The sequence below is a fragment of the Dipodomys ordii genome, unplaced genomic scaffold, assembly GCF_000151885.1.
Source record: "Dipodomys ordii isolate 6190 unplaced genomic scaffold, Dord_2.0 Scaffold1, whole genome shotgun sequence".
In the NCBI taxonomy this organism is placed as follows: Eukaryota; Metazoa; Chordata; class Mammalia; order Rodentia; family Heteromyidae; genus Dipodomys; species Dipodomys ordii.
In genome coordinates this window covers 20,663,000-20,690,480 of record NW_012267217.1, presented here as the reverse complement: position 1 = coordinate 20,690,480, position 27,481 = coordinate 20,663,000, and the positions used below count along the sequence as shown (strand labels likewise).

Below are 27,481 nucleotides of genomic sequence, written 5' to 3'. Positions count from 1 at the left end.
CAGGACAGATTGTAGACCCATGTGTATGGAAGATGCGATACAGAACTGCTGGTGCATACTTCACTTAGTTTGTAGGATAGCAGTCATTTTACTGAGCATATAAAATTCAATTGCAAGAAAGGAGCTGCTGCCTGAGAGCAGTTGTGACCATTCCATGTAATTATGAAGTGCTTCCTTTCATCCTTTTTGTTTCTTCAGAGACAGAGTTTGCTGTATAGGCCATTAAGTGGATCATTTGGCAGCTAGGTTTTAAAATTCTATCTTTTTATAGACTTGAATTAGCAAACACCAGACACTTGAGGTAGGAGTAGTGAGATCATGGCATCAAGACCCATTTGGCATCTCAGTCCTGTGGTGTTTGGGGAAACATTTTCCCCAGGAAAATTGTTAGCTCTCAAACTGGGATTCAGTACCAAAATGTCAAAATATAAAATACCTGCTCATCTTTCTCAACTAATAATTTCTGAAGATGGTCTTTGTTCCTGAGATGTTTCCTTTGTATCTTTATAAATAAACAAGTTATTCTTCAGCCAGATCTGCCAAGTCGTACTGTCAGCCCTATTACTAGTAGAGTAACTTATTGGTAATTGGACTACACCAGCAGACTGATTTGTACTACAAAGATGGTAAACTCATCATGCTGTTTCTTGCTTAGTGACCACTTACTGAAAACAGACTGAAAAGATGAAGACTTGCTTTCAGAATGTCAACAAAGTTCTTCACCACAAGTGTGATTTACCTTCAAATTTCATTTTTCCTTATCCCAGTACTCTTAACCATAGGGCTGCCACTTGTTAACCACATGCCAGTGCAAAGTATAGTTGAGGAATTTTTATGAGCTACCACAATGAAGGTAAAATTTACTTTCTGGTGGATCCTATCATGCAGCCTATTTTTTTGGTTTGAATATTTATCTGGGAATTCTGGAAGTTCTGCAAGACTGGGAAGAACAATAAAGGTTAAGAACCACTGAGGAATTCTGTATAAATAACAATGACTGGAAAGATTTTGGTCAAGACTTGATTGAGACCATCTCTAAAATTGTAAATCATCACATTTATTCATAACCATTTATTTCATAGTTACAATAAGCTTTATTGTCAAGGCAAAGAAAAAAATCAAAGGATTGTGTCAAACTATCCCTTCAGTACATTTGCTCTTACTAGGTATAGTTCTGGAAAGCAACAGAAAATCGTTTATGTCTAGGATAACATTGCTCAGGTTGGGTATAAAATACTTTGTGGTCCCTCAGCATCAACATGCATCTTGCTGCTTTGGTTGTCAACTCTTGAGTTAATTCTTGACAGTACCTGATAAGCAATTTTACACCATGCCTAAGATCCGGGCAACCCACCAGCTACAAGGCATGATAACTCTGCAGGCAGAACGGCAACCTTGATAGTTGTAAGGCCATGGATAGTACCCCCCCAGGGGTTCACAGATCTTCTGGCAGTGGGTGTAGCTCCTCCTACATTCTATACAGCATATACCTTCATGGTCCAGTCTGGGGTCAAATGTCATGCTTTCCCCTTCCTGCTGCTATAAAATAAAAGGATTATTTGTATTCATAATGAGAAAGTTATAGTGTGCACATTAGATTAAAATAACATCCTGACTTGTTCACTACTGCAAGAAATCAGCATAATCAGTTCTAAAGTTTCCAATCTTGTTAAATGATCTGACATCAAGGAACCTTTACTTACTTAATCTGTCATCGGCAGAAAGTTTGTGTGCTTTTTAACGATGTTTTGAAATTCCACCATACCTTAAATGAGCCATGGTTACCACTCACAGTGACTCAATTTGTTTTAACTAAAACAAAAAGGAAGCATTTTGATCAAAACTAGCTTTTCTGCTATTGCTAATTTTAAGCCTTCCTACAGTAATGGCTTCTAGGGCTGTCTCAGAGCACTGTCATGTCATTTAGTTTTCCTGCCTTAATTTCAGCAACAGAATAAGGGTGTCATTTCCATGGGGATGTAAGGGAGCTAGAAAAAGGCTCCATGAAAATTTGTAGAAATTCAAGCCCTTAAGCCTTACCAGATAAAATCATGTTGATTATAAGACTAGAAGTAATTTGTCCTTTGCTCAATTTGCATGTCTGGTTTACCTTTGCAAGAATCTGAGGGATTAAGATTCTGGTAGTATTCTCTAAGACTATTCAATTATATTTCCAAGAAGCCTTAAACATGGTAGCTCATTCTAATACTTTCTTTAATTTGGGGGGTGGGGAAAATTATACTGTTAGTATATGTTAATTTTTAAACCTATTGTCAAATTTCCTTTTTAAGCATTCTGAAGTATTTTTAAGGTAAATATATATGTGAAATAGAAGGGCATAGTGATATTTTATCTATAAATACATTAGAATGGACCTCCAAACGGACATTTCCTACATAACCAAATCACCATTATCATATCTTAAAAAAAAAAAAGATTCTTAGCAATGTCTGATGCAGCTTGTTTAGATTTGTCATCAATACCTCTATGATCTTACTCTCTAACATCACCCTCATTCTCCTGACCCTTCTCCCCCTTATTTCTTGAAATAGTCTCATCTGGGACAATTTGACAAATCACCTGATTAGCAACTATAACTGATTCTGTGGACCAAATGTTGTCCTGAGCCTGTTGGTTGAGGTGTTTCCTCATATGAAGGCGTTGTTTCTCTAAGATTTTTCTTAAAAAGAATATCTGAGGGACAGAGTGAGGAGGAATGCTTGAAGTATTTTTGCTTAAAGCTCAACATATTAAAAGTGTGGGTTTTATTTTTATTTTTTGAGGGTTGTGGGGCTTGAACTCTGGGCTTGGGCACTGTCCCTGCACTCTTCAGCTCAAAGCTAGCTACAGTGGTACTTCTGGTTTTCTGGTGGTTAGTTGGAGATCAGAGTCTCATAGACTTTCCTGCCCAGGCTGGCTTTGAACTGAAATCCTCAGATCTCAGCCTCCGGAGTAGGATTACAGGTGTGAGCCACTGGTGCCTGGCTTTTTTTTTTTTTTTTTTGAGTATGGATCTTTAAGTTTGAAACCAGGACATATAATCTGAAGCCATTCTGAAAGGACTCACACCCACACATGTGCACAGGGACAGTGAGTCCAGCTAATTGAAAATACGTGGCATTTCTTTGAGCTTAGGGAATGGAAACTATGGTGGTCTGAAATTTCTGATAAACTTTAGGTTGCTTATAACATACTCTTTGCCGTAAATCTTTCTAACATCTATTAGTCTAAAATGATAAGCTAGAGAAAAATATATATTGTGCCGGTCCTGGAGCTGTCCCTGAGCTGTTGTGCTCAGTGCTAGCACTCTGCCACTTGAACCACAGCTCTACTTGTGGCTTTTGGTGGTTAATGGGAGGTAAGGGTCTTAGGGATTTCACTGCACAGGGGTGGCTTTGACCCATAATCCTCAGATCTCAACCTCCTGAGTAGTTAGGGCTACAGGTGTGCACAACTAGTGCCTGATTTGGAAAATATATTAACACAGGAAGTAGTGCAGGACTGCATAGGCTGCCAGGAAAGAATAAATGACTAGGTGAAATAATGTTCAGCCTTATAACTAAAAACAAGGAAGACAACCAAGGAATACAATGTATAGCTCAAGAGATTAGAAAGTTTAATGGTTCTGAGGGTGTAGGTCAGTGGTAGGGTGCATGCTCAACATGTTAGATGCCCTGAGTTCAACCTTCTGCACCACACACACAAAATGTTCTTATTTACCAACCACTCTTTGTAAATGCAGTTGGCAGAATTGTCTAGAAAGCAATTTGGGATGCCTTATTAAATGTAAAATTTCCAGCCAAGTGCTGGTGGCTCATGCATGTAATCCTAGCTACCCAGGAGACTGAGATCTGAGGATCACAGTTCCAAGCCAGTCCAATAGCAAAGTTCAATTAACCAACAAAAAAATCTAGAAATGGAGCTGTGGCTCAAGTGTAAAGCACTAGGCTTGAACTGAAAACAAAGACCTCAGGGATGGCACCCAGGCTCTGAATTCAAGCCCTAGGACCTATACAGACACAAAGTAAAATTCCCAGAAAAATCTATTATAATCTTCAAAATGTAATGCGGCAGACAATATGTGCTTTGGTATTTGTGTCAAAGCTGTCCTTTCTAGTATGTAGAGGAGATAAACGAATAGCTAACAGTGAGCAATGTGCTGATCTGTGTGATGAGAGTCCCTGGCATCACCATTTACTCCCTATTACCTGGTGAATCATGTACAAGCTAGTATACTCCAACCCTGTTTGCAACAGCAAAACAAGGCTGCTATGTCCACCAAAATAGTTAATTTTCTGTACTAGTTGTTTCTGTCAACATATTATACTGCTAAATGAATAGACGTAATGAAGAATTTATGTTGCTTATTTAAACAATTTCCAGAATACTGTACTGTATCCTTTTGTATTGCTTTTTGTTGTTTCTGTTTGCCAGTACCAGGGCTTGAACTTAGGTCCTCTCACTTGCTCACTGGCTGGTGCTCTTGAGCCATACCTCCATCCAGCTTTTTTTGTGTTTATTGTGGAGATGGATTCTAATGGACTTTTCTGCCTCAGCTGGCTTCACACCTCAGTCTTCAGATCTCAGTAGCTAGGATTATAGGTGTGAGCCACCAGTGCCCAGCTTCTATGGTGTTTCTTTTTTAAACTATATTTTTTATTTTAAAAACTAGTTAAAAATAAATACTCTTTAATTCTGCAAAGTACAGTAATGGTAAACAATATGTCTTAGGCTTGAGGCATTAGCACCTTAGTGCTGTCCTCATAATCATGTGCTGTGTGAAGTGGGGTTGTCTATCCCAGAGTGCACTGAGCAAACACCCCTGCCCTCAGGCAGGAGATCTCCTGACTGTCCTGCACAGGCCAACCACTCCCTAGATGTCTGGTGCCTGGATACAAAAGTGATAAAGAGAGAAAGAGAATACTTTCATTCTCCAATGTGTGCCTCCAAGGCACACAAGAGACATTTTTAGATACTCAAATTCCTGATATGAATTTGCGTGGATTTTCCTGTGACAAGCTAAAAGAGCACAGGAAATCAGAGAATTATTCTAACTCTCTAACCAATAAGGATTTTATGCTACACAGGCAATGCTTCAGTGTTCCTGCTCTTCATTCTAACCCATGCATCAAATAGAGGAAGAAGTGTTTTTAAAATAATTGAGGAAAGGTCTCCATTAAAAATGAAATGCTTCTATGAAACCTCAAGTAGAAACACCATTTCAACATTGGACTTAATGCTCTAGTCTAAGCTTGTCAGGAAGCCACAAGTACGCACATGGTAAGGATTATCAGGATTGAAAAGCTCTGCATCCTCTTGAACACTGGGTCTGCTCTGGTTATTCAGTCTTCCAGGGTCTGGGCTGCCTCGTGGCCTGCTGCGTGGTCTTCTTGTGGTAGTTGGAATGATGTTTCTTATCACGTCTCTTCTTTCTCTCTGGGTCTCTACAAGGATTGCTGAAAATTAATTTCTTTATTGGATAACTAAGGTAATTAGGTCTGCATATTTTGGGGGGTAAAAAATCATAAGAATATCAAGACACAAGTATGTATATGCTATATATGTGCTCTTAAATTTTTATGCTGGTGATTTAAAAAATTGGGCCCATCATTTGACAACCTGAACGTTCTTTTTGTTTTTGTTCATTTGGAGTATTTCTTGGGTTTGGGTTTGGTTTTTATTCAGATAAGATCTTGTTATTTTGCCCCGGCTGGTCTCCAGTTCCTGGGTAGATGTTGAAAGATAGTTAACAAATCTCCATTCTCAACCCTTGTCACTATGGAGCTGAGTAAATAACATACTATTGCTGATGAAGAGGGTCCCTGAAAAACCAGTTCTGACATCAGCAGAATATACTAGTGCCCTTGTGGGAATATTGCTTCCTGGTAAAAGATGACAAATAAGGTTAACACTGTCTTATTTTCCTTTTTGTATTTTTTACTTGTATTTTTATTTTCTGGTAGAAGATCAGGGCCAGGACCTGGTACATACTGGGAAAGTACTTTGCTACTGAACATAGATGTGACATCAGATCAAGCTAAGAGCCAGAAACACTGGTTTTCCACCAAGAGCTCTGGCTAACCACATTGCCTCATGGATCCATACTGCACATTAGATGGCTAAGTAACAAAGATGGGAGGTACCACATAGCTTGCACTTTGGTGTCTCCCCTGAGCCTCACTTTCTCCATTTGTAAAATCAGGATAATAGTATTTAATTCATAGGATAGTGTCAATGAAAACCTGTACCTGAATGTTTTAGCACAGTATTGGCATATAATAAGCACCTGAGTGTTAAGTAGTGGTACTTGTACTGTGCTTTGTTATTTTTGAGAACTTACATGTGCTTTAAAGTCTGGCTTAATTTAGCTTTCATAGATAACAATCGGAGAGGCACCAGGGAGAACTGAATTCATTTATACCTCCATTTTTAATTTAATTAAGTTTTAGCTGGTCCTGGGGCTTGAACTCAGGGCCTAGGCACTGTCCTTGAGTTTCTTTGGCTAAAGACTAGAGACTAGCCCTCTACCACGTGAGCCACCTCTGGCTTCTTTTATTTATTGGAGATGAAAGTCTCACAGACTTTACTGCCTGGGCTGACTTTGAACTGTGATCCTCAGGTCTCAGCCTCCTGAGTAGCTAGGATTACAGGTGTGAGCCATGGGTGCCAGGCTCACAGCTCTATTTCTTCACTAGTTGAGTGACCTCAGGCAAGTTACTTAATGTCTGTGAATCCTACATTCTTTCTCTGCAGGATGGAAACCTGGGTAGTTACCCCAAAAATCATTGGAACAGCTTCAATGAGGTCAAAGGTGATGTTCTAGAACAGTGCCTGGCACACAAATCAGCTGTGCAGACACCAGGCTTCCTCCCCAGCCAACCTGGGTGCAGCCATCTTCACAGTGCCTTTGTAACATGGCTATGTGACACTGATTACCCACCTCATCCAAGAGCTGGGACAAGGGCTATGGATCGTGAGAGTGTGTGTGTGTGTGTGTGTGTGTGTGTGTGCATACGCATGCCTGAGCGCATGCACATGCCAGAGCACATGCACGTGCATCCACATGCCAGCCCTGGAACTTGAACTCATGTCCTGGGACTGTCCCTGAGCTTTTGTGCTATAGGCTAGCCCTTTACCACTTGAACCACAGCTCCACTTCTGGCTTTTTCATGGTTAATTGGAGATAAAAGTCTCTTGGACTGTCCTCCCTGGCTGGCTTTGAACCATGATCCTCAGATTTCAGTCTCCTGAGTTGCTAAGATTAAAGGTATGAATCTCTAGCAATTGGCTAGTAGTTGGGGACTTTTATTACCACTAGATAGGAATCTGGGCATTATCAGCTGTCTTCATTTTCTTCATATTATGAAAGAGTAGGTGGAAACCCCTTTCCCCCTTTTTTGGTGCAGTACTGGGCTTAAACTCAGTGCTTGGGTATATCCCTTAGCTGCTATGCTCAAGGTTAGCACTGTACTATAGCTTCACTTCCCAATTTTTGCTGGCTGACTTTGACCACTATCCTCAGATGTCAGCCTCCTAGTAGCTAGGATTACAGGCGTGCACCACTCAAATCTTTATATTATTTTTCTCTGCTGTGCAAGGAGAGAGGTCTTTAATTTTTTTTTTCTTTTCTTTTGCCAGAAGTACAAAGAAGGCCTTGGGGAGGCCAGGTGATGATGGCAGCAGAAATGAAGTGATAGGCCTTCAGGGATGGGAGAGACTCAGGGGAAAGAGCAAGGCCACTGGGCTCACGTGCCCTTCGTCATTCAGAAAGATGTGCTCCAACCTAACTCCAAACCCCAGGGATCCTGAACTTATTTTCTCTAGACTTGGAAGCTGATGCTCAAGCCTTGAACTTGAGGAATCTTGGCTGATACCCATGGCAGCTTTTGGCTGTCCCATAATTCTAGGTTTGAACATAATAAAAATTCAGCAGCATGACAGCTTCTTACTCCCTTGATGCTATGCCTGAAGAATGAAAAAAAATTGTGAAATTGGAAAGGTGCAAACAACTGAGATTAAGGGGCAGAGCTGGAAGTAGCGGGAGCATCATAAATAAAAGCTGAGGGTAATGGCAGGTACTGCATGGTGCTCTCTCTTCCCACCCTGCCTCTTGTTAACCCCACTGCTCCTTCCTTTTCATGCCTGTCACTCTCTTTTTCTTCTGTCTCCCATGCTAATTATGGAAACGCCACCACATGCATCTTGATTTTATCTTTCTATCACATGCCCTGGCTGGCAGAGGGGCTCAGAGGAGCCTCATGTAAGAGGAAGAAATTCAAGCCCCATTCATTAGGAGAATTTAAGGTGTTACCTTTTGGATACATAGGTTTAAGCCAGAAAATAGGGAGGTTGCCACAGAGCTCCAGGACTTTAGTACTCAGGAAGCTGTTGTCCTTCACTGGCTGGTCGACAGCTACCCAGATAAGAGAGTTTTCTTCATATTTAACTGGCATGATCTTGCCTTCCTGGAAGTAAAAAATGAAATGCACTTGAGCAAAGAGGACTGTGGCACCTGCTGCATTATGATAAGCCATGTATTGCTAAAATTTAATTTTTGCCTGATAAAAATTTAGAAAGAATTGGGCATTGGTAATTCAAGCCTATAATCCTAGCTTCTCAGAAGGCTGAGACTTGGAGGATCAAGGTTCAAAGCCAGCATGGGCAGAAAAATCCAAGAGACTCCATTTCTGGCAAAATTAGCAAAATTTAGCTAGCAAAAAGCCGGGTAGGGAGCAGAATTCAAATAATAGTAGACATTCAGCTACGAATGAAAAAGCAGAGTGAGAGTTTGAGGCTCTGAATTCAAGTCCTGATACTGGCACAAAAACAACTTCCAGTTGTGTGTGTGTGTGTGTGTGTGTGTGTGTGTGTCTGTACAAACCATGTGTGCACACTTTAAGGCTCCAGTCTCTTTGTAGCTGTCCTCACAATGCTTTGCACACTATCTCCACGGCCTGCCTCTGGACAGTTCTGAGTTGAAGTGAAAATTACTTGATACCAACTTTGAGATTTAGGTTAATCTGATGTTTTCGATCAAAGATGTTTTTTGAGGAAAAGCAATTGAACAGAACCTGAAATCCTATAAAGGAGAGAGGAACCCTTCATTTGAAGTGAAAATCTTTTGGGGTTTTGTTCTGCAGCTTCCAGACAACAATGGAAAAAGCAAGTGATTGGTTCTTTAATGTCTCCAGTTCAAAGTATTATTTAACATAAACCATTTCTCCACTTCCCAGCTATAACAAAACATATTTCAGATCTTTCTCACATCAAGCACACCACTGAGATTTCAAAGTGAAAGCCTGGATTTTCTTCCACAGTGAGATGCTGAGAATGGTTTGATAACCCAGGAGACAAATTTATTTTTGCCAGGTTGTTCCTTTCATGTATTTATTAGTTTGCAATAGGTTGGAGAAATTAAAATGTTTTCTCCTTAGTTTTAGCTAAAAGCAGTACTTCATTTGTGCCTTTTCCCTCAGGCATAGGGTTGCATTAAAACAACTTAACATTATTGGAGGAAGCTTGCACTCAATCCAGTTATTTACTTTAAATTAAATGGCCTCATCCAGGAAATGAATGCTCTTTGAGTACAGTAGCTTTTTAAAGTTATAAAAAAACACTGATGAAAAATTTATGAGAACAAAGAGGACATCAATCTGCCCCAGCATAATCTAAAGTGTGTGGGGAAGAGGAGGGTGATTGAGATAATGCATTTCATGATGAGTCCTGTAAGGTAAGAATGTTCAATCAGTCTGAGAGCATGTGGCTCTCCAGTCTCCTTTCTCCTTTCTTGCCACACAAATCCTGCTTTTGTTGTCAGCAGCGATGTCAGCACCAGGTGAGTGACACTTCCTTTTGTCACACTCTGGTGGCTGAGGATGGCTGGGATGGCTGGAAAAGCCATGGAGATTGAGGCCAAGAATGCTGTAGGGCTGATGCTTTTCCTGATGGAAGGTAAGTCAGGGTTGGGGTGGTTTCATTTCATCTGCTGCTTCTTGGTGCTGGTACTGGGACCTGAACTCAGGGTGTTGGAACCGTTTCTTAGCTTTTAAAAATTTTTCCTCCAGGCTGGTACTCTACCACTTGAGCCATACCTCCACTTTTTTTCTGGTAAATGGAGATAGAAGTCTCCTGGACTGTTCTGCCTGGGCTCACTTAGAACCAAGATCCTCAGATCTTAGCCTCCTAAGAAGCTAGGATTATAAGTATGAGCCTGATGCCTTGTTTCAATATCTTTTTGAAACGGCTGAGCAGTATAGTATTATCATGTTTGGAAGTTGGAAGGACGGACTAAAGAAATAATTTGAAAAACACCGAGATGCTGACCATTAAGGCGGCTCTACAGAATTGTACATTGCTCTAAGTTATCTGGTACTGACAGCCAACTATATACCTAATTCACATACACAGAGTCTGAATTGTTTTTTGTCCATCAGAGGCTCCACCGTGCACAATATAAGTAACTAAAACATGAGATAAATAATCTACCTTTTAAGCATAAAAATTAGGGCTGAAGATTGAAACACAAAAATATTCACTATAGTTAGATAAGCGTTTTTGATAACTGTTGTTTGAAATAGTGAAAAACTGAAAATGCCTGAAGTGTTTGGACAAAAATTATAATCTGCAACATATAAGCTACATTTAAAAAGAACTGAAGTTAAGTGAATGTCATAAGAATGTACAACTGTTTAATTTCACTTATGGAAAAGAATATCACAAACACAGAAATCCCATTAAAATGTTTACATTAGTTATCTATGGATTATGCTGTTGTAGGTGGTTTTCTTTACTTGGATGTAGTTCCCAGATTTTCTACAAGACAAGGCATTATTTTTTAAATCAGGATAAATTTTATTTTAAAAAATTATACAGTGTACTGTAAACCTTTGTCTACAGTGTTAGTAGCTCTGGTTGAAGAGTTGGTCTTTGGGGAAGGCAAAGGAGGAGACAAGTTCTATGGCCTAACAGAAACAGTGATGGATGTTTAAAAAATAATAGTAATGCAATGAAAGTTCATGGTCCAGATGAAGCAGGTCTTGACCTCATTTTTAGGTTGGTGTTAGTGAGTTCACACCCACCCTGGTGTTGGATGCTGAGTGGCTCAGCTCCAGGAGAACAAGCTAGCACACGTACCAAGGACTGACAGGTGCAATGGAGGGCAGCAAATCATGTCACAGGATAAACGCTGGAGAAACTGGGAGTAAGGAAGGACCTGGAGGACAGGGTGACCTGCCTTCAAAACTCATAGGTTTGTTTTTCATTTGTGTTGTGTTTTGTTTTGAGCCCCCGGCTACTGCTATTCCCATTGGAGCAAACAATGGGGTGGTTTCCAGGCACCTTCTGCACATTTCCCCTCTTTTCCTGTGAGAGCAACACTTGCTTCACTTTCCTCTCTGGAATACTGGAAGGCTCAGAGATGATCATAATAAAATTAGCAGTAATGAGTAACAGCCTCCTCTCATCACCTACTAGGTCCTAGGGCTACGGGCAGTGTGTGTACCCCCCAGTCTGCAAAAGACAAAACTGAGTTTCCATGAATTAAAGCCACAACCTCAGCAAGTATCAGAGTTGGACTTGGAATCCACATTTTCTTGATTGACCCCAAAGACCATTTTCTTTTCACCCTACCTGGCACACTCAAGTGGAAGATAATAATGGGTTGTGATCACTTTGTAAAAGTATCACTTAAAAAAAAAAAGTATTACTGAATGTGTTTTTAGAACATTACAACTCTTAAAAACAATCAAGCGGGCTGGGAATGTGTCTTAATGGTAGAATACTTGCCTAGCATGCATGAAGCCCTGGGTTCGATTCCCTCAGTACCACATAAACAGAAAGAGCCAGAAGTGGAACTGTGGCTCAAGTAGTAGCGTGCTAATCCTGAGCAAAAGAAACTAAGGGACAGTGCCCAGGCCTTGAGTTCAAGCCCCAGGCTTAGCAAAAACAAAAAACAAAAGATCAAGCTTAAAGGTAAATTGCAATAAGAGATGGAAGAATTATATTTTAAATGCTCACAAATAGATAGATGAATGAGATGGAGCCACTTGGTCACTCCCCCCCCCCCCCCCCGTGGCTCACACTTATAATCCTAGCTACTCAGGAGGCTGAGATCTGAGGATTGCAGTTCAAAGCCAGCCTGGGCAGGAAAGTCTGTCAGACTCTTATCTCCAGTGAGCCACCACAGCTTGAGCTGTGGCTCAAGTGGTAGAGTGTTAGCCTTAATCTGAAGAGCTCAAGCTGAGGGAAAATGCCAGGCCCAGAGTTCAAGCCCCATAACTGACTAAAATAAAAGGAATGAACTAAAGGGAAAACACTATAGTGGGTGTGGGGTTAGCTCAGGGTTGGGCAAAACAATGAGGACTCCCCCCTGTGAAGCTGGTTGACCCATGGGGAGAAAGTCCTGTCACAGATTTCTAGTGGGTATCCAGAATACCTGGGAAAATTGTCCACATTGGGGCTGAGGCTAGAGGGCTATAAAGTTTCTTTAATGAAGATTCTATCTGTGAAGTCCTTTGTCATTATGAAATCTTTTTTTGTTGTTGTTGTTGGTCATGGGGCCTGAACTCTGGGCCTGGGTGCTGTCCCTCAGCTCTTCAGCTCAAGACTAGTACTCTACCACTTGAGCCACAGCGCCACTTCTGGTTTCCTGGTGGTTTATTGGAGATAAGAGTTTCATGGCCTTTCCTGCCTGGGCTGGTTTTGAACCGCGATCCTCAGATCTCAGCCTCCTGAGTAGATAGGATTACAGATGAGAACTACCGGTGCCTGGCTACTATGAAATCTTAATTACTGATCTAGTAGTTCTTCAGCATTGGGGAAATAAGAGCCACGTGAGCACCAGATCCTTAACACACTTTGCAATGTCACTTTCCCAAACCTTAAATATACTCCCTCATATTGGATACCTTGGAGCCAGCAGACATAATTTAAATTCCTTTGGTTGAGAAGAAAAGCTTAGTTTCTGGTTATTAACCACCCAGGAACTAGAGACCCCAGGATTTGTGCCTACCAAATGCCTCTGGCTGTAGGCACATGTTGGTACCTACCAGTTCCGAAGCGATGCTTTGCTTAGTCACGGTGCCCACCTCAGGAACACGAGCCTTCACCTGTGCTTTGATGTAGCACTTTTCTCCTCCAGCAAAACGGATTCCGGTGATGCCCTGTGAGATAAAAGCTTATCTGTCCATCCACTCATTTATTTATTAAGCATCTACAAAGGCATTGTTCTGGGTCTAGTAGAGACAAATATGATTTCAATCCTGACTCTTATGGAATTTTCCTTTCAGTGTTATTTACTAGTAATAGGGGCTAGGTATCAATGGCTCATGCTTATAATCTTAGCTACTCAGGAAGCTGAGATCTAAGGATTGTGGTATGAAGCCAACTTGGGCAGGAAAGTATGAAACTTTATCTCCAATTAACAAGCAAAAAGCCTATCGTGGAGTTACGGCTTAAGTGGTGGAGTGCTATCCTAGAACAGAAAGGAAGCTCAAGTACAGTGCCCAGGCCCTGAGTTCAAGCGCCAGATTGGCAAAAACAAAAACAAAACAAAAAACCCACACAGTGGTATTAAAATAGAATAAAATAATAAAAATTAAAATTGGAAGAAGAAAAGGAGGAAGGAATAAGAAGAGGAACAGAGGGGTAAATATGATCAAAGTACATTATCTGCATATGGAAATAACAAAATAACTCCTTTGAACAATTAATATGTGATTAAAAAGCAACAAAAAGCAAATGAAAAATAAAACAGGAGATGCACTTTGTTCTCAGACCTAACTCAAGAACTTGCATGCTTTGTTTTTTGTCCCCTGTGAGCTACAGTGTCACCTACCTGGGGACCAGCCTTAAGGGAAATACTTGCCCCACATCCTGTTGGCTACAAGGGGCACCACATCTCTCACATCTCTCCACAGAGGACAAGAAGGGTGACTGTAGGATTTGTCTGAGGAGTACTGATTTTCACCCTTGCTGGTTTGAGTTTCATGAGGCATAAAGAGCCCCACAGAGTCCTAAAGCTCACCAGTTTTATGCTGTGATAATGTAGACACCAGCATGAATTTGTAGCTTGTGCTGTTGTGTGGAGACCATACTGACCCAGTTCTGGCATCAGTGCTAAGGAATGGGGGGAAGAAAAGCATGGGCAGATCTAGAGGTCCAGCACAGGAGTCAGTCCTAAATGCAGAGTTGATTCATGAAAAGTTTTACCCATGGGTGCTCAGCACCAGAGTTCCACAGAGCTTGCTAAATAGAGAAGGAAAGACACATTCTTCTTAATGTACCTCACTGTTTGCCTTGAGGCCTGCTTGGCTGTGAGCACACACCGGCCCCTTTTCACTCCGCACTCCCAGCACTAACTTCCTCTCAGAAGCAGGGCATGGTACCTGGTTCACAGAAGGGGAGCCCAACGCTGGCAATATGTAGTCCTTTGGTGACATGTTCCCTAACTTTATGCGCACAGCTAGTGGGATACTCCCCAGGGACACTCAAGCATTGGTAGCTCTATAAAGTACAGCCACAACTGAGGATCATTGGTATGGGCGAAATTTGTTCAGGGCAACTAAGTTTTGTATGTCTCTGTGTGTGTATGTACTGAATCTAGAACTCAGGGCCTGGCACTCTCACTTAGTTTTTTCCACTCAACATCAGTACTCTACCGCCTGAACCGCACCACCACTAACAGCTTTTTTTTTGCTGGTTAATGGGAGATAAATGTCTCATGGACTTTTCTGCCTACGCTGACTTCAAACCTTGATCCTCAATACTCAGCCCCTTGAGTATCTAGGATTACAGATGAGACTCCAGTCCTCTGCTTTAGGGTAACTGTGTCTTTTCACTGGGAGCTCTCATTAAATATAATAGAGTGCTGGGTCCACCCAGGAGGTTTGCAGTTCAGTAGGCCAACAACTTCTATTTCCAGCACTCTGTTGGTGGCTTGAAGAATACACTTTTGAGACTCACTCCTCTGTAGGATGATACCTCCCAAAGTTCTGAGGCTCTTGCTCTGTATGGAAATCAAGGACTCATAATGTGAAACACAGAAGACAGGGGAGGGAGATGACTGCTCCCTCGGTGCCGTGTTCCCTAACTTCAAACCCTCACCTCCTCTGAAGGTGAGCGGTGGGAGGAGACACCATGCAACCATTCCCACACTTCCAAAAGGAGAGAACAGAGTCTACCGAATATTAACCTCATTGGATGTCAATCTAGCCTTGAGTTCATTCTGATGATCTGTACACTGCAGAGAGAATCAGCCCCGCTGGGACAGAACTGAGGGAAGGAATTCACACATAGCAATCACCGCATCTAGCTATCAGATCTACATCAAGCAGCCCAAAAGATTGGGAGATTAAACAAAGAGAACTAAAAGAGGCACAAGAAAGCCAAGCAGTTCTCCTGCTTTTGCAAACAAACAAGGCAGTGATAATGAAGAAGCTGGTGCTAATGAAGAAATTTGCTAATGAAGATAATGAGTGAAGACTTAAAAAACCCCAAACAACTAATGTTCTTTCATCAAAAGAGTGCTAATCCCATCTTAGTTGCACTGTTTTTCTTCCTAGGGGATTCATCTATTTTTGGACTTCCATGAGGGGCTCAAGGACAGCAGGGAGTTTGGATCTCAAAAGGTATTTTAGCTATTTTTTTCAGGAACCTGGTTGTCACAAATATTAGGGTATTCCTGGCCTTATTGGGCAGAACCTAGGGAGGCTGGATTCTTCACAGCCTGCGGTCCTGAAGAACTCATTTTTTCTTGGAGAGCTCAAGGAAAAACAAATCTGTTTGTAGATATCTGCCTGGAACCCAATTCTATTTTATATATAAGCACAGAGTGATTCAAATGTACAACTTTCCTAGAAATGAAATTGCTGTGAAAATTGAGAAAACTTGGAGTATTTACATGTAAAAATCTATATTTTACTATAGACATCTTCTTAATTTTTTTCTTTTCCTTATGTTCTAGTTGGGAGCTATATTGATTTATCAAAGCAATACCTATCTTTTAGGTAGGTTATACTAACTTTTCCCCTCCCCAATTTTTTGTTTTTTGTTTTGCCAGTCCTGGAGCTTGAATTCAGGGACTGGGCACTGTCTTTGAGACTGTGTTCAAGGCTAGCACTTGATCCACAACACCACTTCTGGCCTTTTTTGTTTATATGGCACTGAGAAATTGAAACCAGGGATTCATGCATGCTAGGCAAGCACTCTACCACTAAACCACATTCTGAGCCCCAGTGTTTTAAATTTCAAATAGTCACATACTAAAAGATCTATAAAGGGAATACACTTAGACTCACCGGTACAGTCGGTCTGTTAATTCCTAATCCATTTTTTTGTTATTTAAATGAGGCATTAGGCTGGGATACCAAAGTCTTTCTTTCTTCTTTTTTTTTTTCCTTTTTCTGCCAGTCCTAGGACTTGAACTCAGGGCCTGTGTTCTGTCCCTGAGCTCCTTTTGCTCAAGGTTAGCATTCTACCACCTCAGCCACTGTGCCAGTTCAGGATTTTTCTGTATTTAATTAGAGATAAGAGTCTTCTGGACTTCACTGCCTGGGCTGGCTTTGAATCTTGATCCTCTGATCTTAGTCTCCTGAGTAGCTAGGATTATTGGTGTGAGCCACCGGCACATGGCAGAGAATCTAACTTTCTGCAGTATAACTCATATACTATGAATTAACCCAGTTTCTGTACTTCTCAGAGAGCGGAGTCTGAAGCACTTGTCTTTCTTCCAGTGTTACTCTCATTAGTAGTGTTCCTTTTTCTCCATGGAGAAATTGTGGTAGGGTCCTGACCCTGTTTAGGTCTCTATCAAGTCTGCTTCCTTCTGTCTGTCCACATGGAAGCCTGACCATTCCTGTGTATTCTTCTTCCCTGGACCTGGAAAGCCCTGCCCCCATCTGGCTGCCAGTTGAGGTTCAGCCACTTCTCAGGATCTGATTCAATTGTCGTCATCTTTGTTAAACCTGCTCACAGCCTGTAATCATCAGCCATGCTTCTGTGTGCTGAGTTCATCACAGCAGTTTCCCAGGCACACACACACACACATACACACACACATGCTTGCCTACTTCTGGACTCAACTGGAAGGTCCTTGAGGGACAAGTGTTAGTCATCTTCCGTGCTTCATACTTGCCATAGTCCCTGGCACACAGAGGCTCAATCAACACTTCCTGCCATTGACTGATGGTTTAAAATAGAGGAGAAAGTAATAGCAGATGACCATAGGGGCTGATTCATGTGTTTTCAAAAGTCCAGGCTTGTTTAAACCCGTAACAGGTACTATTTATCAAAGAAATGTTCGACTCACCAGTTCTGACTTAGAGAAATGTGGAAGCTCTCAAAAAGAATTGATCAGTTTATAAAATATTTGTGGCCCTGTTGCCCTCTGAGAACAAAACACAATCAATACCATTATTAGAAAGATCTAGAGGATTATAAAACAGATATATAGGTTTGGGATTAAAATATTTTCAAAGGATATCCTTGATGTGGGAACATCTCAGGAGAGAGGTATCTTTTCTTATTCATCCTGTAGCTCCTTATCATACGTAGCCTGGTATTGTGGCATGTTGTGTGTATTCACTTTTGTTCTGGATTGAATGATGTGTGTGGAGGAGGTGCATTTTATTAGTTTATACTGAGTAATACAAAGAAAAAATGCTTTTACCTTGTTCTGGGTTTTGCAGTAAAAGCCTTTAATAGGTCTAAAGAAATTATACTTGTGCACTGACCAAAGCCATTTGCAAAGCTGCGAGCAAATAAGTGCTGCTGGGCACATTCAGAACTGCAGAGCCTGTTCCCAGGTCAGGGACCACTGTGAACACAGCCAGTCCTGGTCATCATCAAACAATGAGTAACATCTCAAGATTCTAATGGTAGTCTCGTTTGGGACCACAGAAGGGCTTGTGATGTGTGTTTTAGTATTAACAAGAAGAGTGCTTCTATTCAAATGAAAAGCATCTTTTGGTGTTGCTCCTCAGAGGAAGATGGGTTGATGCGTTTTTTGTGGACCAATAGACTATGAGAAGAGACATTATTTTCAAGAGCTCTTCTTCATTATGAATCTTTACCTCCTCCATCTTCAGCTTGAACAGGAGGGTCCAAATAATGATGTCTCTTCCTCAACACAGAACACGAAAGACAATAAGATATTTATGTTGGCCATTGGGAAATTAAGCCTGGAGTGACACTTTGGTTTGCAGATGCACACTGAAGCATCCCTGAATCGCTTAATGTCTCAAATTGTCTGTAAATTAAATTTTTGTAAAACAAAAGTCTTTTTTTTAAAGGAAACTTGGATGTTTTTATCTATAATAGGCCATGGCTAGAAAATTAAGGCTATAATAGGAAATTCATCCATGCTGATTTTCTGATTAAATGGAAATCAGAAGAACTGAGAAAAGTATTTAAGTAGATCCAACATGTTGTTGATGAGACTGTCAGATTATTAAAATTTCTTTCCTCTCTAAGCTGGGCACCAATGGCTTATGCCTATAATACTAACTATTCCAGAGGTTGAGACCTGAAGGAACATGGTTTGAAGGTAGCCCAAGCCCAAAACAACAACAACAATAAGTCTTCCAGATTCCATTTCCGAAATAAACAGCAAAAAGCCTGACTGAGGGTTTGACTCAAGTACTAGAGCAAGTGCTACTCTCTTAGTTCAAACACTGTAAATGACACAAAAAAATTTTTTCTTTTTTCTTTTTTCCCAGGACTTTGGAGCTTACAATCTCCTAGGAGTATAAGCATTTTATTTGCCATGTTACAGAAAATTAGACTTTAAGCCAAGAATTTCTGTAATTCCAGGAATTATATCCTTTTAAGTGGTATTGTGATATTTTTTTTCAATTAAAAAAATCAAGTGTTTCTGGGTGCTGGTGGCTCATGCCTGTAATCATACTAAGAAAGCTGAGATCTGAGGATCGTGGTTCGAAACCAACCTGGGCAGAAATATCTGTGAGACTCTTATCTCCAATTAACTACCAAAAAGCTAGAAATGGAGCTGTGGCTCAAGTGGTAGAGCACTAGATGAGCAAACTAGTCAGGGACAGTTTCTAGGTCATGAGTTCAAGCTCCAGGATTGGCATACACAGCACATAAGAATCAAGTTTTATTTGATTTCCTGACTGGTATCATTTATTTCCTAAAAGTAAAATTAACTTTTCAAAACAGTTAAGTTCCTGAATTTAGTAGATGCATCTCTTTCTTCTCCTGTGGCAGGATCTCCTCAATTAGTCTCACTGAGCCTAGGAATGCATCCTCCTGCCTTAGTCTCAAATTAGTCTGGGCTCAAGCGACCCTCCTGCCTTAACCTCCCTGAGCAGGCCAGAGTACAAGTGTGCATCTGCACCTTAAGGTATTTTTGTTGCGTTTGTTTTATATTATTCTTTTTTCCCACAAAGATGCTGATTTTTTGTCTTTCAAAAATAGGAAGAACAGCCGGGTGCTGGTGGCTCACGCCTGAAATCCTAGCTATTCAGGAGGCTGAGATCTGAGGATCGCGGTTCAAAGCCAGCCTGGGCAGGAGAGACCGTGAGACTCCTATCTCCAATAAACTACCAGAAAACCGGAAGTGGCGCTGTAGTTCAAGTGGTAGAGCGCTCGCCTTGAGCTGAAGAGCTGAAGGACAGTGCTCAGGCCCAGAGTTCAAGCCCCACGACTGACCAAAAAAAAAATAGGAAGAACAGGCTGGGAATGTGGCTTAGTGGTAGAGTGCTTGCCTAGCATGCACAAAGCCCTGGATTTGATTCCTCGGTACCACATAAACAGGAAAAAAGCCGGAAGTGGTCCTGTGGCTCAGGTGGTACAGTGCTAGGCTTGAGCAAAAGAAGTGCAGGGACAGTGCCCCGGCCCTGAGTTTAAGCCCCAGGACTGGCAAAAAGAAAGGAAGAAAAGAAAGGAAAGAAGGAAAAGAAGGAAGGAAGAAAGAAGGAAGGAAGGAAGGAAAGAAAAAGAAAGAAAAGAAAAGAAAGAAGGGAGCTGGGAAGGTGGCTCAGTGGTAGAGCACTTGCCTTGCATGCATGAGGCCCTGACTTCGATTCCTCAGCACCACATAAGCAAAAAAGAAAAAAGCTGGAAGTGGTGCTGTGGCTCAAGTGGTAGAGTGCTAGCTAGCCTTGAGCTGAAGAGCTGAGGGACAGCGTCCAGGCCCAGAGTTCAGAGTTCCAGTCCACGACCGGACCCCCCCCCCCAAAAAAAAGAAAGAAAATAGGAAGAACAAAGAAGTGTGGCCCTTTTGTGGGGAGAATATGCTACATGAGACACCAGGTTTAGTGGCAATTCAATACTGTAATGAAAGAACAGCTACCACTTGGGTATGTGTAAAAGATGCTGCTTCTCCCTGAACTGGAAAAGTCCCTGGGCTCGCCTGGTTAAACTCTTTAAATGCACAAAATATACTTACATTCTGGAAATCATTAACTTCAATTGCTTCTTCAGCTCCACTTCCCATTTTAAAGGTCTCCAGGTTGTTCTCAGCATCTATTTCCATTGATCCATCTTGTAATTTCCCATTGATACTCATGGTGTAATGGACATTATAAATCTGCAAATGAACAGAAGACTCAGTGATACTTTCTTCTTCCAGAAACTCAGGTCTCATCTTTAGACCCACATTATGTGAGATGACTTCTACATTTTCCAGAGATACATGGAATCATCTTTAATTAGTGATACATTTATATAGAAAGACTTCATCCATACTCAATCGCTTAATACAACTACTTCTTTAAATATACCTCATGAGTAAAATCTTTGATATGTTCAAATAGGTCAATGATTTACAAGCCTGGCTGTGCATCCACAGCAGATGGACAGATGTTCTAGGTACTACACCTGGATTTCGCTCTGGACCAATCAAGTCAGAACCTATGGGGGCTAGGATTTCAGAAATGGTATTTCTTTCTTTCTTTTTTTGCCAGTCCTGGGGCTTGTACTCAGGGACTGGGCACTGTCCCTTAGATTCGTTTGCTCAAGGCTAGCACTCTATCACTTGAGCCACAGTGCTACTTCCAGCTTTTTCTGTGTATGTGGTACTGAGGAATCAAACCCAGGGCTTTGTGCATGCTAGGCAAGTGCTCTATCACTAAGCTCAAGTTGCTTTGCAACTGTGTTGAGAACCCTTGAAGAATAAATGGAAACTGAGGTGTGGGAGAGTTCATTGAGTTTCAGCTGAGTAAGTCTTCACTGTACCTCCATTTAAAAAGCCGAGCACTGGTGAGTGGCTCATGTGTGTAATCCTAGCTACTCAGGAGGCTGAGATCTGAGGGTCATGGTTCAAAACCAGCCTGGGCAGGAACGTCCATTTGACTATCTCCAATTAACCATCAAAAAGCCAGAAGGGAAGGTACAGCTCAAGTGACAGAGCAACAGCCTTGAGAGAAAAGCTAAGAGTCAGTTCCCAAGGCTCAGGCATTTTTTCTTGGAGAAAAATATCCCCAGTGTAAAGCAGCATTTGTAGCGAGCAAGGTCAATGTACACATCTGTTCCAGCTCACTTGGTCCTATGGGATGGGCATATGGTGCCAGGTGTTTTGTTACAGTGACATGTGTAGCCTGTGTGGGAGGGAGGAGAGGACTTGGCATTAGAAGAACACTGGCCAGGAATCAGAAAAACAGCTGTCTGCCCCACAGATCCCTAGGTCTTGAGAAATACTTGAGGAAGTTTTCTAGAATTAAAAAATTGGACCTTGGTTTTCATCTATGATACCAGAGTGCTGAAGTTTCAGAAGTGTAGCCTTGAAGACAAGGCTGATGGAGCCAGAGTGGCTCTTCTTTTGTTAAAAAAAAGAAAATTGGTTGTGGAACTTGAACTCTGGGCCTGGGCACTGTCCCTGAGTTTTTCTACTCAAGGCTAGCACTCTACCACTTTGAGCCACAGCTCAGATTCCAGTTTTCTGGTCGTTAATTGGAGATAAGAATCTCACAGACTTTCCTGCCCTACTGACTTCGAACCATGACCCTCAGATCCCAGTCTCCTGAGTAGCTAGGATTATAGGTGTGAGCTACCAGCACCCAGCTTGGCTCTTCTTTTAATCTATTTTTTTCTTTGGTTTTGTGGGCATTTTGTTTTCTGGGTATTTGTGTGTGTGTGTGTGAGAGAGAGAGAGAGTGAGAGAGAGAGAGAGAGAAAGAGAGAGTTTTGATTAAGATTTTGTTAGAAAAACTTCATCACTTAAAATTTTTTGTTGGCTTTGAAATGAAATGATCCAAAGGGCTCCCCTAGCTTGACATTTAGTCACTATAGTGGTTTAAAAATAATTCACATGCTGCTCTTGTTCAGTGTGCTGCTTACCCGCTTGACCTTTCTGTGTGTGGAGGGCCTAGTAGCAGGGTTCACTTCCTTCTTTATATTTCTGGACTTTGAGGCTTATTTATAGCTGTATTCTCTGTCTGTCTGTCTATAATATGCATAGATTATATGTGTGTATACACACAGATGCATATGCATAAAAACCACCAAAAGTAAGAATGAGAATTGATGAAGGTCCTTTCTATCTAGTGCTAGGCCAGCCAGGCAGAACTGTATATAGCTCTGATTTGCAAGTCTGATCCCTTCCTCCCCTTCCTCCCCCCACCCCCACATTATGAAGAATGGTGGCTACATAGACAAACACTGGAAAACTATCTGTTGTTATGGGATCATTTCTGGGAGAAGACTCATTATTACAAGACCCACAAAACACTTTCACTTTGTCATCAGAGATGTAGAAATGACTTTGTTGCCCCTAACCCCTTCCCTTCAGGCTGCAGCACTCATTGGGCCAACAGAAAATACCAGCATCTACTTCAGCCCCGCCATCTCCCTTTGAGGAATTCAGATGTTGCAGTTTACTATTAGCCCAAGCTAGCCTGATCACAGGAAACTCTTCTAGGAGGTTCTGATTTAGTATAGTTGGGAGCAGGGCTTACGAATCAGTCTTCCCTTTGCTCTTCAGGTGGGCTGTCCAATGGCTGAGCTACAAAAATGTGTTTGCTTTGGCCCAGCCTGCCCAGCCTGCCTGCCCTGTAGACCAGTGGGAGAAAGCCGGCTCTGTTCTGCCTCTGGCTCTTTGAGCAACCACTGTTCAGAGGAGTTACTAATGACTCAAAAGGTGCCTGGCACATGACTTTCGCCTGTCACCACGGTCCTCCACTCAGGTGACAAGAGAATTTATGTCTTCATTTAAAAGCAAGGGCTAAAGCAACATAACCTTTAAGAATTTTGCCATTTCCAAAATTATCACAGTTCCTTTTTGCTCAAAGCCTTGCCCTCCCTCCTGGCTTTTTGATCAGGGCTGGTGATCTACCACTTGAGTTTCTTTCTTTCTTTCTTTCTTCCTTGGCTAATTGAAGATAAGAGTCTCACAGATTTTTCCTTTCCAGGTTGGCTGTGAACTGTGATCCTCAGATCTCAGGCTCCTGAGAAGCTAAGATTACAAGCATGAGCCACTGGTACTTGGCTTTCTTCACAATTCTTAGGCAATGAGGACTGTATAAGAGTTAGAAGAAATTAGACCTGTGGTCCTAATTTCTCTTTCTACCACCTCCACCCTCCTTCTGACTAAGATCCCCCTAGGAAAGCACAGCATCCTTTGGAATGCAGCCTCAGCACACCTGTCCACACAGGGCAGCAGCAGAAGCTTGAGCCCTCCTGAAGTGATGGGGGAGAGGTAGGGAAGAGTGGGAAGCCATCTGCAGTTTCCAAAGTTCTAGACTCCTAGCCTGGTAGGAAACAGGGCTGCTGTGTAGCAATTACATTATCTGCTCTAAGCCCAGGGAGCTGTTGGCACCTCCGGCAATTTCTATCCAAGTACAATGAAGTTTATTCTTTGCCAAAATTCTGCTCAATATGGTGCCTTTTACAGCCAAGGATATTTGCTAATGAGTTTTTAATAAGGCCTAGGTTCTATAAGATTAATTACATAATGTTTGGGAAAATGCCTAGGAAAATTGGTTTGAGAAGAAAAACCCCAAGCAATGGTCTCCTCTCCTCCTCCCGAAGGGTAGAGTTGTCAGTTATCTGGCATTGGGAGGAATTCTCCATATTTCAATGCCTTGTTCCATTTAGAATAATGTGGATGAAAAATGGCCTCAATATATGAGCTCGGCCAGTGATCCTTTGATTATTAGTACCCCATGTTTCATAGTCTTCTAGCTATGACCAGTCCTCAGGGTTTACCCATATGAAAAGAAGAGGAGGTGAATTATGGGGGATCGAGAGAAGCAAGGGCACACATGATCTCCAAAGAAGGAGTAATCAATTGTCTTGATGTCTGACAGAGACGAACAGTTTTGGATCCTGTTTTCTTTGGGTGGTTTACATTTGTATTCAGACCCTTGCATGTGCTAGGCATAGAAGGTGCCAAATGTATTCTACTTAGAATTTTGTGATTTGTTTTTCAGACTTAAATAATATGCATCAGCACCAGACATTTGGGGAGACAAAAAAAGAAAAGAAAAGAAAAACAGAAAGAAAGAAAAACAGAAAGAAAAGAAAAAAGTGACTATGACTTCTTCATTTTCCTGTGTAGAAAATAGCAATGACATTGATTGTTGACAATAAAATGTGCTTCACTATTGCTCTGTATTCTTAGAATTTCATACTGGCCTCTTGAACCAGACAACCAAACATCTTGAGGTAACATGAGAGATAAGAAGATACCTTGATTATTCAATGTGATCTCTCAGTCTCTAAGAAGCTTATCTGTAGACATGTTTGTCTTGCATAATTAAATACTAAATGGTACCCCAATTATATGTACCAGGACCATAATATTTACCAAAAAAAGTAAAAAAGCAAATCTATTTTTATCCCCAAGTGACTGATAGCATTAAGATTTTATTATTTAAAAGATAGTATTTACATTTTAATACCATCAAATTTCCAAAGGGATGACAATCCAAAGCCTGTTACTAATGGAGTCATAGACATTGAAATCACTCTCATGTTCAGATTTTCTGCTTTCAAATATGAGCATCTGGCCCGCCTTCTATATTTAAAATACAAATACATTAAGGCACTTTTCAAATCCACACAAAAATACAGTGCAATTTTGATCTTACAAATTGATGCTTGTAAATTTGATATAGTCTCTAAAACAGACTCAGTGCGAAATGGCATGCTTATCTACATTAGGCATTTGAGTTAAAAATACAAATTATGCAGTGACTGCAGAAGATGTGATGTGTAAAATGGCTGAATTGCTTTCAGCACCATTTCTCTAAGTACTGGGATTCGTTCATGCTTAGAATTTCACGGTGGGAGAGAGAAGAGAAACAGTAGTCACAGATCCTTGGCGGACAGCTAAGAAAGAGCCCTTTGTGTGCACCTGGAGACGGAATTCTTTCCCATTAGTTGGGAGTAAGCTTCTACTCCATGTGCAACGGTCATCGGGAGAAAGTGCCTCTTTTTACATAGGTGGACAGGTTCAGGTATTTAGAGAGCACACTGGAACGCTGCCCAGTCAAGTTAGAAGCTGTTTTTATGTATCCCCCGCCCTCCCAGCTCCCCAGAGCCTGTGGAGCTTTAAAATAAATAGTTGCATACAAAGAAGGCTGGGCAGTAGTTAGCGAGGCATTTACCATTAAATCACATGTGACTAGGCCTGAATTGGTTCTTAAAGAGATTTGCCACGTATAAGGAAGTTGGCCCTTTATTTTCCCTGGGTGCTGTCTCTCCCTCTCTCTCTCTGTCTGTCTCTCTGTCTGTCTGTCTGTCTCTCTCTACCCCCCCTCTGTTTTTCTCAATCTCTCTCCACTTCTGAACCCTCAAACTTCACCTCAATTATGGGTCTGAAGATTTCTTCCCTCCCTTTGTCCTAGGTCTTAAGTGTATAGCTTTTCTCATCTGGGACAGGCCGGAAGGGTCGTTCAAGTGCCATTTGTTCCTTTAAAGATGAGTAAAGTCCAATTCATTAGGTGTAATAGGCCCTATCCATGGTCACTACTCCTTAATGGAAAGGGCCAGTCTGAGACCGAGAACAAAGGCCCACTGCGTTCGCCACTGCCAAGAGCGAACCGCAGCCGAGCGGGGTTGGATGGAAGAGGGGGGTGACCTAGGGCGGAGAGGACCCAGGGCGAGGGCCAGGCTGCGACCCCAGGGAGGGTCAGTGGCCCCTGAGCTGCCCTTGAGCTGCTCCTGAGCTGGCCCTCGCCGACCCGCGCTCTGTCTCCTCCTAGCGGGAGACTTGAGTATGACAGGGAGGCCCCAGCCTCCCCGTGCGCTCTTTTGGGGTCTCCCCCGCGCCCCGCCCCGGCCCGCGCCCCCCGAGTCTGATCCGACCCCGCGTGCCTCCCTTCGGACTTACGTGGTTGTCGCTCCCCTTCCAGAAGTAGAAGGCCCCGATGGCCCCGAAGAGCAGCAGCACCGCCCCCGAGATGAGGACCACGGCTCCCACCTTGAGCAGCCGCGCGGGGCTGGAGGGCTGCACCGTCACGGTGGCGTACGCCTGCGGGCCGGAGGCGGAGGGGCATGTTTACCGCGCGCCAGCCGCACCTGGCTGTCCCCGCGCGGGGGTGTGTGTGGGGGGGGGGTCCCCGCAGGGAATCGGGTCTGCAGTCACTTTCTACCCTGCGGACTTGTACTCTCCTCTGCCCCTGCATGCCTCCTGCACACTCAGCCTGGCACACTCACGCGGGTGGGAAGCCACCCCCCACACATGTGGGCATCCACATTGGTTCCCCACCTTTCCACCGCACCTTTAACGGCCTTGGGCAATGGATCCAGACACCCAGGTGCCACCCAGGCCCGCGTGTGGACTGAGCTAGGGCTGCAGTGGGTACTTACCGGAGGACTACAAAACTCCACGTCGTCGGGCGCCGACAGGGTGATAGGAACTTTGTCGTTTTCTGCCATGGCTTCACGGGGAACAAGGTACTCCCCAGGAGAGCCTGCGTGCGCCCTGTCCCGCTGCCCCGACGGACGGACGGACTTGCCAAGCGCTTCACCACCGCGCAGGGTCCCGCCCGGGCCAGCCCAGCGGTCCCCACCCCTTCCAGCCCACCTCCCCCTCCCTCTCTCCCTCCCTCCCTCCTCTCTCGTACCAGGGCAGCAGGCTGCGCTGGTCTGGGCGTCGCAGATGCCCCCTCTCTCCCCCTGTTCCATGTCCCACCATTGCCTCCATGCCCCGTCCCCCAACCCCAGTAGCATCCTGATACTGGGTAAGTGCATCCCTCAGACCAGGGAGGCCGAATCGCGGGACCCCAAGAAGTACGAGAAGTTTGGGCAATTAGTCACCTAAGGCTGCCTTAGAACTTCAGAGAATCCTGTTGGGACACCGGGCTGGAGGCCATTTTCCTGCAGTCTTTGTAGCTTTGTCTGTGGTGGTGGGAGGGGGGGGGCAGAGAGGACAGTAGGGACCCGCAGGTGGCTAGGGGCACTGGACCAAGAGTACCAAGATTGGAGTGCCCTCCATGGACCTGGCACTGCTGGGCAGTCCTGGCAGTACAGTGTAAGTCAAGGTCTTGGAAGTGGCCTCTTGCCCCTGGCTTCTCTAGAGGAA

General features: G+C 42.8%; 1 protein-coding gene across 1 annotated transcript; it reads right to left on the bottom strand.

The window, feature by feature from the left end:
• Positions 1 to 1,070: 1,070 nt before the first annotated feature.
• Positions 1,071 to 26,890, bottom strand: Lect1 (leukocyte cell derived chemotaxin 1). Its single transcript, XM_013036026.1, has 7 exons — positions 26,767 to 26,890; positions 26,288 to 26,428; positions 20,405 to 20,545; positions 13,047 to 13,160; positions 8,312 to 8,465; positions 5,278 to 5,444; positions 1,071 to 1,539 (listed from the first exon to the last, which is right to left on the bottom strand). Exons 1-7 carry the CDS (start codon positions 26,833 to 26,835, stop codon positions 1,324 to 1,326), a joined length of 1,002 nt encoding a protein of 333 aa, XP_012891480.1. The 5' UTR covers positions 26,836 to 26,890; the 3' UTR covers positions 1,071 to 1,323.
• Positions 26,891 to 27,481: the final 591 nt, after the last annotated feature.

What these genes read in the sequence shown, in the direction of transcription:
- Lect1 (XM_013036026.1), bottom strand. Translation starts at nt 26,835, where the DNA reads ATGGCAGAAAACGACAAAGTTCCTATCACCCTGTCGGCGCCCGACGAC. An exon ending in GGAAGGGGAGCGACAACCAC is followed by an intron (nt 20,546 to 26,287) that starts GTAAGTCCGAAG and finishes GTTCATTTGCAG; the next exon opens with ATTTATAATGTCCATTACAC. An exon ending in AAGTTAATGATTTCCAGAAT is followed by an intron (nt 13,161 to 20,404) that starts GTAAGTATATTT and finishes TTTATCTCACAG; the next exon opens with GGCATCACCGGAATCCGTTT.